Raw genomic sequence first — 17,119 nt, forward strand, 5'->3', positions numbered from 1 at the left:
TTTGTCTGTTTTCCTCCGTCTGTATTGGATGTGTCGTTGTTTGTCTGTATTGGAAGTGTCCATTGTTATAGTATGTTAAACCCTCTGTGTCTGTTTTCCTCCGTCTGTATTGGATGTGTCGTTGTTTGTCTGTATTGGAAGTGTCCATTGTTATAGTATGTTAAACCCTCTGTGTCTGTTTTCCTCCGTCTGTATTGGATGTGTCGTTGTTTGTCTGTATTGGAAGTGTCCATTGTTATAGTATGTTAAACCCTCTGTGTCTGTTTTCCTCCGTCTGTATTGGATGTGTCGTTGTTTGTCTGTATTGGAAGTGTCCATTGTTATAGTATGTTAAACCCTCTGTGACTCCACTCGGCACACCGTTCACTGTATGAGACTTGAGACAGACATACCACACACTTTAACGTTACCTGCAGCGGCAACTCACCACATCTCATAGTCCTTGCTGTCTGTCGTTGTTAGACATGTATTTAGCTTTCATGGCAGCTGTATTTGTTGTCCTGGCTATAATGATGAACTGCCGTTGGCTGTTCAGAAGACCGAGGCTGGAAGGAGGAGGAGACGACAGGCATCTGGTCAAAGGAGGGCGCTGTTGAGGCGCTGTATTCTCCTTGACCAAAATGCAAATGTAGGTAGGCCACATTCTAAGTCAATCATTACACTGTACTGGTCTGTATGTAGCCAAGTTCATTCTCAATGTGATACATCTACTTGGACTACAATGTTAGAACATGTGGTTTAGTGTAGTCTATAGGCTACATTCAATAATGCACACACATGGCAGAAAAGGCCTACATATCAAATCATGTGAAAGCTATTTATTTTGTTTTCAATTTGGTAAAGTTGCCTTTTCTCATCACAGACTGGTGGCAGAGGACCCTACTGCTAAATCCCAATGTACCCATCCCAGACGACCTTGACCTCAAGCCCCACTTCCGAATGACCCTCTTTTGACAGGCTGGTAGAGTCCTTGCAGCATGAAGACCAGGACCATGGCTGGGACCAGACCTTGGAAGCCTCCTGTTTCTCTAATGGCTGGCCAGTGCCACTTCGTATCGTGTTGTGTCCGAGGCATTTGATGTCCACCGGACCACAGTGCTCCATGTCATCCATGGGGTCAGTGGTGGGATCATGAAGAGTTTTATTCATATCAGCTACAGGCCATCTGTGACCACAGGTGCAGGTTCATCTACATTGCCTTCCCCGGGTCTGTGCACGACGCCAGGGTCCTGTAACACAGTCCTTTACCCTCCATCCTAAGGGATGGACTCTGCCTGGCAGAGGGTAACTCTGCCTGGCCGAGGGTAACTCTGCCTGGCCGAGCCCATCTGTATAATGATCCTAAAGGCAGCCGGTGATGGGTGCAGTGGAGGCCACCTACAATGTAAAGCATTCCAAGGCGAGGAATGTGGTGGAGTGGTCCTTCAGGATAATGAAGACCCTGTGAAGCTCCATCATGAAGGCCTGGAGGTGAAGCCTACCTTTGTGTCTGAGGTGGTTGAATGCTGCACGTCTGCCTCAGCAACCAGGACATTGTGGAGCCTGAGGATGATGATGGAGACCTGGACCAGCCTCTGCGGCAGAATGGGGATCACCTGTAGGACCAGCCTCTTCCTCAGAATGGGCATCATCTGTAGGACCAGCCTCTTCCTCAGAATGGGCATCAACTGTAGGACCAGCCTCTTCCTCAGAATGGGGATCACCTGTAGGACCAGCCTCTTCCTCAGAATGGGCATCACCTGTAGGACCAGCCTCTTCCTCAGAATGGGCATCACCTGTAGGACCAGCCTCTTCCTCAGTATGGGCATCACCTGTAGGACCAGCCTCTTCCTCAGTATGGGCATCACCTGTAGGACCAGCCTCTTCCTCAGAATGGGCATCACCTGTAGGACCAGCCTCTGCAGCAGAATGGGCATCACCTGTAGGACCAGCCTCTGCAGCAGAATGGGCATCACCTGTAGGACCAGCCTCTGCAGCAGAATGGGCATCACCTGTAGGACCAGCCTCTGCAGTAGAATGGGCATCACCTGTAGGACCAGCCTCTGCAGCAGAATGGGCATCACCTGTAGGACCAGCCTCTTCCTTAGAATGGGCATCACCTGTAGGACCAGCCTCTTCCTCAGAATGGGGATCACCTGTAGGACCAGCCTCTTCCTCAGAATGGGCATCACCTGTAGGACCAGCCTCTTCCTTAGAATGGGCATCACCTGTAGGACCAGCCTCTTCCTCAGAATGGGCATCACCTGTAGGACCAGCCTCTTCCTCAGAATGGGCATCACCTGTAGGACCAGCCTCTTCCTCAGAATGGGGATCACCTGTAGGACCAGCCTCTTCCTCAGAATGGGCATCACCTGTAGGACCAGCCTCTTCCTTAGAATGGGCATCACCTGTAGGACCAGCCTCTTCCTCAGAATGGGCATCACCTGTAGGACCAGCCTCTTCCTCAGAATGGGCATCACCTGTAGGACCAGCCTCTTCCTCAGAATGGGCATCACCTGTAGGACCAGCCTCTTCCTCAGAATGGGCATCACCTGTAGGACCAGCTCGCAGCTGCAGAATCAGGATTGGGCAATGTTGCAGCACCCGCTAACCCCATCCCAGGTGACCACTACTACCGCAATCCCCACCAGTAAAAACAACCCACATGATTCTCACAGGCACCCTGTTTAAAACAGAATGGTTGATTCCTAAATCAATCAATATCACCCGTGTTCACATCTAACATAACTTACTGTTCTGCTTTTTATCATATTACCAGTGTTCAGGCCTCCCAGGTGGCGCAGCGGTCTTAAGACATCTCAGTACAAGAGGCGTCACTGCAGTCCCTGGTTCGAATCCAGGCTTCATCACATCTGGGCATAATTGGGAGTCGCATAGGGCGGCACAATATTGGCCTAGCGTCGTCCGGGTTTGGCCGGGGTCGGCTGACTTGCCTAGTTAAATAAAATACAAAAATATTTGATCATATCACCAGCGTTCATATTTCAAATCAAACACATTTTTAATAATGCCTCAAATTTCCTGGTGGCATCCCCTTTGTGTGGCCATAATGCACAAAATCCATGCCTTCTGCTGCCCTTCTCCCTGCTGCCTGCTGCCTGCAGCCCTTCTCCCTGCTGCCTGCTGCCTGCAGCCCTTCTGCCTGAGTGCTGCCTGCTGCCTGCAGCCCTTCTCCCTGCTGCCTGCCCTTCTCCCTGCAGCCCTTCCCCCTGAGTGCTGCCTGCAGCCCTTCCCCCTGAGTGCTGCCTGCAGCCCTTCCCCCTGAGTGCTGCCTGCAGCCCTTCTCCCTGAGTGCTGCCTGCAGCCCTTCTCTCTGAGTGCTGCCTGCAGCCCTTCTCCCTGAGTGCTGCCTGCAGCCCTTCTCCCTGAGTGCTGCCTGCAGCCCTTCTCCCTGAGTGCTGCCTGCAGCCCTTCTCCCTGAGTGCTGCCTGCAGCCCTTCTCCCTGAGTGCTGCCTGCAGCCCTTCTCCCTGAGTGCTGCCTGCAGCCCTTCCCCCTGAGTGCTGCCTGCAGCCCTTCCCCCTGAGTGCTGCCTGCAGCCCTTCCCCCTGAGTGCTGCCTGCAGCCCTTCCCCCTGAGTGCTGCCTGCTGCCTGCAGCCCTTCTCCTTGGTGCCTGTATCCCTTCTCCCTGCTGCCTGCAGCCCTTCTCCCTACTGCCTGCTGCCTCCAGCCCTTCTCCCTGCTGCCTGCTGCCTGCAGCCCTTCTCCTTGGTGCCTGTATCCCTTCTCCCTGCTGCCTGCAGCCCTTCTCCCTACTGCCTGCTGCCTCCAGCCCTTCCCCCTGAGTGCTGCCTGCAGCCCTTCCCCCTGAGTGCTGCCTGCAGCCCTTCTCCCTGCTGCCTGCTGCCTGCAGCCCTTCTCCTTGGTGCCTGTATCCCTTCTCCCTGGTGCCTGCAGCCCTTCTCCCTGCTGCCTGCAGCCCTTCTCCCTGCTGCCTGCTCCGACGCACTTCACTCACACGGCTCTCCATCACCTGATCTGGTCTTTCTCACAGGCTACAAGTGAAGACCGACACATTGGGGATGCAACTGCATGCATCCTTATCCAATTCCGACGTGCACATTGAAGATAACGGTCCACATTTACTTTGTCAGCGAACAAGATGACTAGGCCTAACAAACATCAAAATTACTAGCCTATGTCAATCTACTATCTTCAATAGTACAAAAGTTTACCTATTCTGTGTAATAAATAAATATTCCAAACATAGTCTGGGACAGTTGTGGGATGCGATAGATCCTAAATTAATACAACCACTAGCATTAAAAAAAATGTTTTACGCAATGAGGCTGATGCAACAGATCAGAACGTTTAGCTTCAAGTATAAACTATTAGTCTCTCTCTTCACATTAAAAGTATAAACTATTAGTATACTATTATTTTCTTCACATTACAAGAGATAATAATAGGGGGGTGGGGGGGTGTTGTGTCATTTGATTTACACAACATGCCTACCACTTTGAATATGCATTTTTATTGTAAAACATAAGAAATAAGACAAACAGAACTTGAGCGTGCATAACTATTCACCCCGCCAAAGTCAATACTTTGTAGAGCCACCTTTTACAGCAATTACAGCTGCAAGTCTCTTGGGGTATGTCTCTATAAGCTTGGCACATCTAGCCACTGGGGTTTTTGCCCATTCTTCAAGGCAAAACTGCTCTAGCTCCTTCAAGTTGGATGGGTACCGCTGGTGTACAGCAATCTTTAAGACATACCACAGATTCTCAATTGGATTGAGGTCTGGAATTTGACGAGGCCATTCCAAGACATTTAAATGATTCCCCTTAAACCACTCAAGTGTTACTTTAGCAGTATGCTTAGGGTCATTGTCCTGCTGGAAGGGGAACCTCCGTCCAAGTCTCTCATCTCTGGAAGACAAACCGGTTTCCCTCAAGAATTTCCCTGTATTTAACGCCATCCATCATTCCTTAAATTCTGACCAGTTGTCCAGTCCCTGCCGATGAAAAACATCCCCACAGCATGATGCTGCCACCACCATGGGGATGGTGTTCTCGGGGTGATGAGAGGTGTTTGGTTTGCGCCAGACATAGTGTTTTCCTTGATGGCCAAAAAGCTAAATTTTAGTCTCATCTGACCAGATTACCTTCTTCCATTTGTTTTGGGAGTCTCCCGCATGCCTTTTGGCGAACCAAAACGTGTTTGCTTATTTTTTTCTTTAAGCAATGGCTTTTTTCTGGCCACCCTTCCCTGAAGCCCAGCTCTGTGCAGTGTACAGCTTAAAGTGGTCCTATGTACAGATACTCCAATCTCCGCTTTGGAGCAGCTCCTTCAGGGTTATCTTTGGTTTCTTTGTTGCCTCTCTGATTAATGACCTCATTGCCTGGTCCATGAGTTTTGGTGGGCGGCCCTCTCTTCGCAGGTTTGTTGTTTTTCACCTTTATTTAACCAGATAGGCTAGTTGAGAACAAGTTCTCATTTTCAACTGCGACCTGGCCAAGATAAAGCAAAGCAGTTCGACACATAAAACAACAGTTACACATGGAATAAGCAAACATACAATCAATAATACAGTAGAAAGATCTATATTCAGCATGTGCAAATGAGGTAGGAGAGAGGTTAGGCAATAAATAGGCCATGGTGGTGAAGTAATTAAAATATAGCAATTAAACACTGGAATGGTAAGGTGTGTAGAAGATGAATGTGCAAGTAGAGATACTGAGGTGCAAAGGAGCAAGATAAATAAATAAATACAGTATGGGGATGAGGTAGATTGGATGGGCTATTTACAGATGAGCTATGTACAGGTGCAGTGATCTTTGAGCTGCTCTGACAGCTGGTGCTTAAAGCTAGTGAGGGAGATAAGAGTCTCCAGCTTCAGAGATTTTTGCAGTTCGTTCCAGTCATTGGCAGCAGAGAACTGGAAGGAGAGGCGACCAAAGAAAGAATTGGCTTTGGGGGTGACCAGTGAGATATACCTGCTGGATCGCGTGCTGCTATGGTGACCAGTGAGCTGAGATAAGATGGGGCTTTACCAACACCTTGTGGTGCCATATTATTTCCATTTTTTTAATACTGGATTTAATGGTGCTCTGTGGGATGTTCAAAGTTTCTGATATGTTTTTATACCCCAACCCTGATATGTACTTCTCCACAACTTTGTCCCTGACCTGTTTGGAGAGCTCCTTGGTCTTCATGGTGCCGCTTGCTTGGTGGTGCCCCTTGCTGAGTGGTGTTGCAGACTCTGGGGCCTTTCAGAACAGGTGTATATATACTGAGATCATGTGACTCTTAGATTGCACACAGGTGGACTTTATTTAACTAATTATGTGACTTCTGAAGGTAATTGGTTGCATCAGATCTTATTTAGGGGCTTCATAGCAAAGGGGGTGAATACATATGCACGCACCAATTATTTTTTTATTTTCACTTTTTCAACAATAAAATGACCCAACACACCTCCAGGCTGTGTAAGGGCTATTTGACCAAGAAGGAGAGTGATGGAGTGCTGCATCAGATGACTTGGCCTCCACAATCACCCGACCTCAACCCAATTGAGATGGTTTGGGATGAGTTAGACCGCAGTGTGAAGGAAAAGCAGCCAAGGTGCTCAGCATATGTGGGAACTCCTTCAAGATGGTTGGAAAAGCATTCCAGGTGAAGCTGGTTGAGAGAATGCGAAGAGTAGCAAAATAAAAAGTGTATTTATGTATGCGTATTTGTATGTATGTTTATTTATATATATATATTTATAAACTGGGTGGTTCGAGCCTTGAATTCTGATTGGCTGACAGCCGTGGTATATCAGACCGTATACCACGGGTATGACAAAGCATTTATTTTTACTGCTTTAATTAGGTTGGTAACCAGTTTATAACAGCAATAAGACACCTCTGGGCTTTGTGGTATATGGCCAATATATCACGGCTAAGGGCTGTATCCAGGCACTCTGCTTTGCGTCATGCCAAGAACAGCCCTTAGCTGTGGTATATTGGCAATATACCACACCCAAGCCTTATTGCTTAAATATATGTGGATATAAATATATATATTTACCCCAAAAATATAAGGGGGATTGGAAATGATGCAGACAATGGCATTTATTGAATGATAATCTGTCCGCATATTAACGCTGATCCCCTAAGAAATAATATTAATACAGATGAATGAATATGCTAAATGTATAAGAACTACAAAGACCAGTGGCAAAGGGATTCTTTAAAGAATCTCAAATCTAACATATATTTAGATTTGTTTGGTTACTACATGATTCCATGTGTGTTATTTCATAGTTTTCATAGTTTTATTCTACATTATAGAAAATGGTAAAAAATAAAGGAAAAACCTGTGTCCAAACTTATGACTGGTACTTAAGTATCAAAAGTAAATGTAATCAATAAAATATACCTAATTAAGTATAAGTCATTTAAAATGCCTTTATATTTTGTGAACCAGACAGCACAATATAAAAAATGTTTTAAAAAAATAGCCAGGGGCACACTCAGACATCATTTACAGATAGCCAGGGGCACACTCAGACATCATTTACAAAGAAGCATTAGTGTTTTGTGAGTCCTCCAGATCAGAGGCAGTAGGGAAGACCAGGGATGTTCTCTGTTTAGTGAGTCCTCCAGATCAGAGGCAGTAGGGATGACCAGGGATGTTCTCTGTTTAGTGAGTCCTCCAGATCAGATGCAGTAGGGATGACCAGGGATGTTCTCTGTTTAGTGAGTCCTCCAGATCAGAGGCAGTAGGGATGACCAGGGATGTTCTCTGTTTAGTGAGTCCTCCAGATCAGAGGCAGTAGGGATGACCAGGGATGTTCTCTGTTTAGTGAGTCCTCCAGATCAGAGGCAGTAGGGATGACCAGGGATGTTCTCTGTTTAGTGAGTCCTCCAGATCAGAGGCAGTAGGGATGACCAGGGATGTTCTCTGTTTAGTGAGTCCTCCAGATCAGAGGCAGTAGGGATGACCAGGGATGTTCTCTGTTTAGTGAGTCCTCCAGATCAGAGGCAGTAGGAATGACCAGGGATGTTCTCTGTTTAGTGAGTCCTCCAGATCAGAGGCAGTAGGGATGACCAGGGATGTTCTCTGTTTAGTGAGTCCTCCAGATCAGATGCAGTAGGGATGACCAGGGATGTTCTCTGTTTAGTGAGTCCTCCAGATCAGAGGCAGTAGGGATGACCAGGGATGTTCTCTGTTTAGTGAGTCCTCCAGATCAGATGCAGTAGGGATGACCAGGGATGTTCTCTGTTTAGTGAGTCCTCCAGATCAGAGGCAGTAGGGATGACCAGGGATGTTCTCTGTTTAGTGAGTCCTCCAGATCAGAGGCAGTAGGGAAGACCAGGGATATTCACTGTTTAGTGAGTCCTCCAGATCAGAGGCAGTAGGGATGACCAGGGATGTTCACTGTTTAGTGAGTCCTCCAGATCAGAGGCAGTAGGGATGACCAGGGATGTTCTCTGTTTAGTGAGTCCTCCAGATCAGAGGCAGTAGGGATGACCAGGGATGTTCTCTGTTTAGTGAGTCCTCCAGATCAGAGGCAGTAGGGATGACCAGGGATGTTCTCTGTTTAGTGAGTCCTCCAGATCAGAGGCAGTAGGGATGACCAGGGATGTTCTGTTTAGTGAGTCCTCCAGATCAGAGGCAGTAGGGAAGACCAGGGATGTTCTGTTTAGTGAGTCCTCCAGATCAGAGGCAGTAGGGATGACCAGGGATGTTCTCTGTTTAGTGAGTCCTCCAGATCAGAGGCAGTAGGGATGACCAGGGATGTTCTCTGTTTAGTGAGTCCTCCAGATCAGAGGCAGTAGGGATAACCAGGGAGGTTCTCTGTTTAGTGAGTCCTCCAGATCAGAGGCAGTAGGGATGACCAGGGATGTTCTCTGTTTAGTGAGTCCTCCAGATCAGAGGCAGTAGGGATGACCAGGGATGTTTTCTGTTTAGTGAGTCCTCCAGATCAGAGGCAGTAGGAATGACCAGGGATGTTCTCTGTTTAGTGAGTCCTCCAGATCAGAGGCAGTAGGGATGACCAGGGATGTTCTCTGTTTAGTGAGTCCTCCAGATCAGAGGCAGTAGGGAAGACCAGGGATGTTCTATTGATAAGTTTGTGAATTGGACCATTTTCTATTCAAAATGTAACTTTTGTACTTTTGAGTCTATGGAATAAAAAGTACAGTAAAAAGTACTAACAGTAAAATTAAAAGTTGTCAAAAATATAAATAGTAAAGTACAGATACCCCCCAAAAATTACTTAAGTAACAAAACTTTAAAGTACTACTTAAGTACCTTACACCACTGGTGTATTCTATATTCTCTGTGTATACTACATTCTATATTCTCTGTGTATACTACATTCTATATTCTCTCTGTATACTACATTCTATATTCTCTGTGTATACTACATTATATATTCTCTGTGTATACTACATTCTATATTCTCTGTGTATACTACATTCTATATTCTCTGTGTATACTACATTCTATATTCTCTCTGTATACTACATTCTATATTCTCTGTGTATACTACATTCTATATTCTCTGTGTATACTACATTCTATATTCTCTGTGTATACTACATTCTATATTCTCTGTGTATACTACATTCTATATTCTCTGTGTATACTACATTCTATATTCTCTGTGTATACTACATTCTATATTCTCTGTGTATACTACATTCTATATTCTCTGTGTATACTACATTCTATATTCTCTGTGTATACTACATTCTATATTCTCTGTGTATACTACATTCTATATTCTCTGTGTATACTACATTCTATATTCTCTGTGTATACTACATTCTATATTCTCTGTTTATACTACATTCTATATTCTCTGTGTATACTACATTCTATATTCTCTGTGTATACTACATTCTATATTCTCTGTGTATACTACATTCTATATTCTCTGTGTATACTGTATTCTATATTCTCTCTGTATACTACATTCTATATTCTCTGTGTATACTACATTCTTTATTCTCTGTGTATACTACATTCTATATTCTCTGTGTATACTACATTCTATATTCTCTGTGTATACTGTATTCTATATTCTCTGTGTATACTACATTCTATATTCTCTCTGTATACTACATTCTATATTCTCTGTGTATACTACATTCTATATTCTCTGTGTATACTACATTCTATATTCTCTGTGTATACTACATTCTATATTCTCTGTGTATACTACATTCTATATTCTCTGTGTATACTACATTCTATATTCTCTGTGTATACTACATTCTATATTCTCTGTGTATACTACATTCTATATTCTCTGTGTATACTACATTCTATATTCTCTGTGTATACTACATTCTATATTCTCTGTGTATACTACATTCTATATTCTCTGTGTATACTACATTCTATATTCTCTGTGTATACTACATTCTATATTCTCTGTGTATACTGTATTCTATATTCTCTCTGTATACTACATTCTATATTCTCTGTGTATACTACATTCTTTATTCTCTGTGTATACTACATTCTATATTCTCTGTGTATACTACATTCTATATTCTCTGTGTATACTACATTCTATATTCTCTGTGTATACTACATTCTATATTCTCTGTGTATACTACATTCTATATTCTCTGTGTATACTACATTCTATATTCTCTGTGTATACTACATTCTATATTCTCTGTGTATACTACATTCTATATTCTCTGTGTATACTGTATTCTATATTCTCTGTGTATACTACATTCTATATTCTCTCTGTATACTACATTCTATATTCTCTGTGTATACTACATTCTATATTCTCTGTGTATACTACATTCTATATTCTCTGTGTATACTACATTCTATATTCTCTGTGTATACTACATTCTATATTCTCTGTGTATACTACATTCTATATTCTCTGTGTATACTACATTCTATATTCTCTGTGTATACTACATTCTATATTCTCTGTGTATACTACATTCTATATTCTCTGTGTATACTGTATTCTATATTCTCTGTGTATACTACATTCTATATTCTCTGTGTATACTACATTCTATATTCTCTGTGTATACTACATTCTATATTCTCTGTGTATACTACATTCTATATTCTCTGTGTATACTACATTCTATATTCTCTGTGTATACTACATTCTATATTCTCTGTGTATACTGTATTCTATATTCTCTGTGTATACTGTATTCTATATTCTCTCTGTATACTACATTCTATATTCTCTGTGTATACTACATTATATATTCTCTGTGTATACTACATTCTATATTCTCTGTGTATACTACATTCTATATTCTCTGTGTATACTACATTCTATATTCTCTGTGTATACTACATTCTATATTCTCTGTGTATACTACATTCTATATTCTCTGTGTATACTACATTCTATATTCTCTGTGTATACTACATTCTATATTCTCTGTGTATACTACATTCTATATTCTCTCTGTATACTACATTCTATATTCTCTGTGTATACTGTATTCTATATTCTCTGTGTATACTGTATTCTATATTCTCTGTGTATACTACATTCTATATTCTCTGTGTATACTGTATTCTATATTCTCTGTGTATACTACATTCTATATTCTCTGTGTATACTACATTCTATATTCTCTGTGTATACTGTATTCTATATTCTCTGTGTATACTACATTCTATATTCTCTGTGTATACTACATTCTATATTCTCTGTGTATACTACATTCTATATTCTCTGTGTATACTACATTCTATATTCTCTGTGTATACTACATTCTATATTCTCTGTGTATACTACATTCTATATTCTCTGTGTATACTACATTCTATATTCTCTGTGTATACTACATTCTATATTCTCTGTGTATACTACATTCTATATTCTCTGTGTATACTACATTCTATATTCTCTGTGTATACTACATTCTATATTCTCTGTGTATACTACATTCTATATTCTCTGTGTATACTACATTCTATATTCTCTGTGTATACTACATTCTATATTCTCTGTGTATACTACATTCTATATTCTCTGTGTATACTGTATTCTATATTCTCTGTGTATACTACATTCTATTTTCTCTCTGTATACTACATTCTATATTCTCTGTGTATACTACATTCTATATTCTCTGTGTATACTACATTCTATATTCTCTGTGTATACTACATTCTATATTCTCTGTGTATACTACATTCTATATTCTCTGTGTATACTACATTCTATATTCTCTGTGTATACTACATTCTATATTCTCTGTGTATACTACATTCTATATTCTCTGTGTATACTACATTCTATATTCTCTGTGTATACTGTATTCTATATTCTCTGTGTATACTACATTCTATATTCTCTGTGTATACTACATTCTATATTCTCTGTGTATACTACATTCTATATTCTCTGTGTATACTACATTCTATATTCTCTGTGTATACTACATTCTATATTCTCTGTGTATACTACATTCTATATTATCTGTGTATACTACATTCTATATTCTCTGTGTATACTACATTCTATATTCTCTGTGTATACTGTATTCTATATTCTCTCTGTATACTACATTCTATATTCTCTGTGTATACTACATTCTTTATTCTCTGTGTATACTACATTCTATATTCTCTGTGTATACTACATTCTATATTCTCTGTGTATACTACATTCTATATTCTCTGTGTATACTACATTCTATATTCTCTGTGTATACTACATTCTATATTCTCTGTGTATACTACATTCTATATTCTCTGTGTATACTACATTCTATATTCTCTGTGTATACTACATTCTATATTCTCTCTGTATACTACATTCTATATTCTCTGTGTATACTACATTCTATATTCTCTGTGTATACTGTATTCTATATTCTCTGTGTATACTACATTCTATATTCTCTGTGTATACTACATTCTATATTCTCTGTGTATACTACATTCTATATTCTCTGTGTATACTGTATTCTATATTCTCTGTGTATACTACATTCTATATTCTCTGTGTATACTACATTCTATATTCTCTGTGTATACTACATTCTATATTCTCTGTGTATACTGTATTCTATATTCTCTGTGTATACTGTATTCTATATTCTCTGTGTATACTGTATTCTATATTCTCTGTGTATACTACATTCTATATTCTCTGTGTATACTGTATTCTATATTCTCTGTGTATACTACATTCTATATTCTCTGTGTATACTACATTCTATATTCTCTGTGTATACTACATTCTATATTCTCTGTGTATACTACATTCTATATTCTCTGTGTATACTACATTCTATATTCTCTGTGTATACTACATTCTATATTCTCTGTGTATACTACATTCTATATTCTCTGTGTATACTACATTCTATATTCTCTGTGTATACTACATTCTATATTCTCTGTGTATACTACATTCTATATTCTCTGTGTATACTACATTCTATATTCTCTGTGTATACTACATTCTATATTCTCTGTGTATACTGTATTCTATATTCTCTGTGTATACTGTATTCTATATTCTCTGTGTATACTGCATTCTATATTCTCTGTGTATACTACATTCTATATTCTCTGTGTATACTACATTCTATATTCTCTGTGTATACTGCATTCTATATTCTCTGTGTATACTACATTCTATATTCTCTGTGTATACTACATTCTATATTCTCTGTGTATACTACATTATATAATCTCTGTGTATACTGTATTCTATATTGTATGTGTATTCTGTATTCTATAACTATTGTGTATTCTGTATTATAAGGTTGAAGTTGGAAGTTTACATACACTTAGGTTGGAGCCATTAAAACTTGTTTTTCAACCACTCCACAAATTTCTTGTTAACAAACTATAGTTTTGGCAAGTCGGTTAGGACATCTACTTTGTTCATGACACAAGTCATTTTTCCAACAATTGTTTACAGACAGATTTTTTTTCACTTATAATTCACTGTATCACAATTCCAGTGGGTCAGAAGTTTACATACACTAAGTTGACTGTGCCTTTAAACAGCTTGGAAAATTCCAGAAAATGATGTCATGGCTTTAGAAGCTTCTGATAGGCTAATTGACATCATTTGAGTCAATTGGAGGTGTACCTGTGGATGCATTTCAAGGCCTACCTTCAAACTCAGTGCCTCTTTGCTTGACATCATGGGAAAATCAAAAGAAATCAGCCTCCACAAGTCTGGTTCATCCTTGGGAGCAATTTCCAAAAACCTGAAGGTACCATGTTCATCTGTACAAATAATAGTATGCAAGAATAAACACCATGGGACCACGCAGCCGTCATACCCCTCAGGAAGGAGACGCGTTCTGTCTCCTAGAGATGAACCTACTTTGGTGCGAAAAGTGCAAATCAATCCCAGAACAACAGCAAAGGACTGTGTAAAGATGCTGGAAGAAACAGGTACAAAACTATCTATATCCACAGTAAAACGAGTCCTATATCGACATAACCTGAAAGGCCGCTCAACAAGGAATAAGCCACTGCTCCAAAACCGCCAAAAAAAAGCCAGACTATGGTTTGCAACTGCACATGGGGACAAAGATTGTACTTTTTGGAGAAACGTCTTCTGGTCTGATGAAACAAAAATAGAACTGTTTGGCCATAATGACCATCGTTATGTTTGGTTGAAAAAGGGGGATGCTTGCAAGCCGATGAACACCATCCCAACCATGAAGCACGGGGGTGGCAGCATCATGTTGTGGGAGTGCTTTGCTGCAGGAGGGGCTAGTGCACTTCACAAAATAGATGGCATCATGAGAGAGAAAATTTTGTGGATATATTGAAGCAACATCTCAAGACATCAGTCAGGAAATTAAAGCTTGTTTGCAAATGGGTCTTCCAAATCTACAATGACCCCAAGCATACTTCCAAAGTTGTGTCAAAATGGCTTAACAAAGTCTTATTGTATTGGAGTGGCCATCACAAACAGTAGAACATTTGTGGGTAGAGCTGAAAAAGGTTGTGCGAGCAAGGGGGCCTACAAACCTGACTGTTACACCAGCTCTGTCAGCAGGAATGGTCCAAAATTCACCCAACTTACTCTGGGAAGCTTGTAGAAGGCTACCTGAAACGTTTGACCCAAGTTAAACAATTTAAAGGCAATGCTACCAAATACTAATTGAGTTTATGTAAACTTCTGACCCACTCAGAATGTGATGAAATCCAATCAAATGTATTTATATAGCCCTTCTTACATCAGCTGATATCTCAAAGTGCTGTACAGAAACCCAGCCTAAAACCCCAAACAGTAAGTAATGCAGGTGGAGAGGCACGGTGGCTAGGAAAAACTCCCTAGAAAGGCCAAAACCTAGGAAGAAACCTAGAGAGGAACACGGCTATGAGGGGTGGCCAGTCCTCTTCTGGCTGTGCCGGGTGGAGATTATAACAGAACATGGCCTAGATGTTCAAATGTTCATAAATGACCAGCCTGGTCAAATAATAATAATCACAGTAGTTGTCGAGGGTGCAACTCAAGTGTAAATGTCAGTTGGCTTTTCATAGCCGATCATTCAGAGTATCTCTCCCGCTCCTGCTGTCTCTAGAGAGTTGAAAACAGCAGGTCTGGGACAGGTAGCACGTCCGGTGAACAGGTCAGGGTTCCATAGCCGCAGGCAGAACAGTTGAAACTGAAGTAGCAGCACGGCCAGGTGAACTGGGGACAGCAAGGAGTCATCATGCCAGGTAGTCCTGAGGCATGGTCCTAGGGCTCAGGTCCTCCGAGAAAGAGATAATTAGAGAGAGCATGCTTAAATTCACACAGGACACCGGATAAGACAGGGGAAGTACTCCAGATTTAACAAACTGACCCTAGCCCCTCGACACATAAACTACTGCAGCATAAATACTGGAGGCTGAGACAGGAGTGGTCAGGAGACACTGTGGCCCCGTCCGATGATACCCCTGGACAGGGCCAAACAGGCAGGATATAACCCCCAAGCACAGCCCCCACACCACAAGAGGGATATCTTCAACCACAACTTACCATCCTGAGACAAGGCCGAGTATAGCCCACAAATATCTCAACCCGAGGGGGGGTACCAACCCAGACAGGAAGATCACGTCAGTGACTCAACCCACTCAAGCGACGCACCCCTCATAGGGACAGCATGGAAGAGCACCAGTAAGCCAGTGACTCAGCCCAGGATTAAATGTCAGGAATTGTGAAAAACTGAGTTTAAATGTATTTGGTTAAGGTGTATGTAACCTTCCGACTTCAACTGTATATTGTTTGTGTATTCTGCATTGTATGTTGTCTGTATTTTTTATTCTCTGTGTATTCTATATTCTCTGTTTATTCTATATTCTCTGTGTTTTCTAAATTATACACTGCCTTTCAAAAGTTTGGGGTCACTCAGAAATGAAATACAGTGTAGACATGGTTAATGTTGTAAATGACTATTGTAGCTGGAAACGGCTGTTTTTTTAATGGAATATCTACATAGGCGTACAGAGGCCCAATATCAGCAACCATCACTCCTGTGTTACAATGGCACGCTGAGTTAGCTAATCCAGGTGTATCATTTTAAAAGGCTAATTGATCATTTAGAAAACCCTTTTGCAATTATGTTAGCACAGCTGAAAACTTTTGTCCTGATTTCAGTCTATTCTTGTTCTGAGAAATGAAGGTTATTCCATGCGAGAAATTGCCAAGAAGCTGAAGATCTCGTACAACGCTGTGTACTACTCCCTTCACAGAACAGCGCAAACTGGCGCTATGGTGCACAACTGAGCAAGAGGACAAGTACATTTGTGTCTAGTTTGAGAAACAGAAACCTTCTAGGCAGAGTTGCAAAGAAAAAGCCTTTTCTCCAACTGGTCAATAAAAATAAAAGATTAAGATGAGCAAAATAACACAGACACTGGACAGAGGAACTCTGCCTAGAAGGGCAGCATCCTGGAGTTGCCTCTTCACTGTTGACGTTGACACTGGTGTTTTGCTGGTACCGGGTTGAGGACTGAGGACTTGTGAGGCGTCTATTTCTCAAACTCAACACTCTAATGTACTTGTCCTCTTGCTCAGTTGTGCACCGGGGCCTCCCACTCCTCTTTCTATTCTGGTTAGCGCCAGTTTGTGCTGTTCGCTGAAGGGAGTAGGACACAGCCTTGTACGAGATTTTCAGCTTCTTGGCAATTTCTCGCATGGAATAGTAAAGAA

General features: G+C 41.5%; 1 protein-coding gene across 5 annotated transcripts in view; it reads left to right on the forward strand.

The window, feature by feature from the left end:
- The window catches only part of ptpdc1a (protein tyrosine phosphatase domain containing 1a), a 90,964-nt gene that overhangs the window by 47,025 nt on the left and 26,820 nt on the right, over positions 1-17,119 (forward strand). Inside the window, exons 1-3 of one of the 5 annotated variants that reach the window (XM_090242163.1) lie at positions 493-632; positions 863-2,601; positions 2,759-3,907. The exons of 3 other annotated variants lie outside the window; for them this stretch is intronic. In XM_090242163.1, the coding sequence (XP_090098289.1) occupies positions 1,336-2,601; positions 2,759-2,941 (1,449 nt within the window). In that variant the 5' untranslated portion in view covers positions 493-632; positions 863-1,335 and the 3' untranslated portion in view covers positions 2,942-3,907. Of the gene's footprint in view, positions 1-492; positions 633-862; positions 2,602-2,758; positions 3,908-17,119 lie in introns of those variants that run through there. One more of the 5 variants, XM_036984359.2, reaches the window with a different exon arrangement.

This window comes from Oncorhynchus mykiss, chromosome 7 (assembly GCF_057628025.1).
Source record: "Oncorhynchus mykiss isolate SJ-2025 chromosome 7, ASM5762802v1, whole genome shotgun sequence".
Taxonomy (NCBI): Eukaryota; Metazoa; Chordata; class Actinopteri; order Salmoniformes; family Salmonidae; genus Oncorhynchus; species Oncorhynchus mykiss.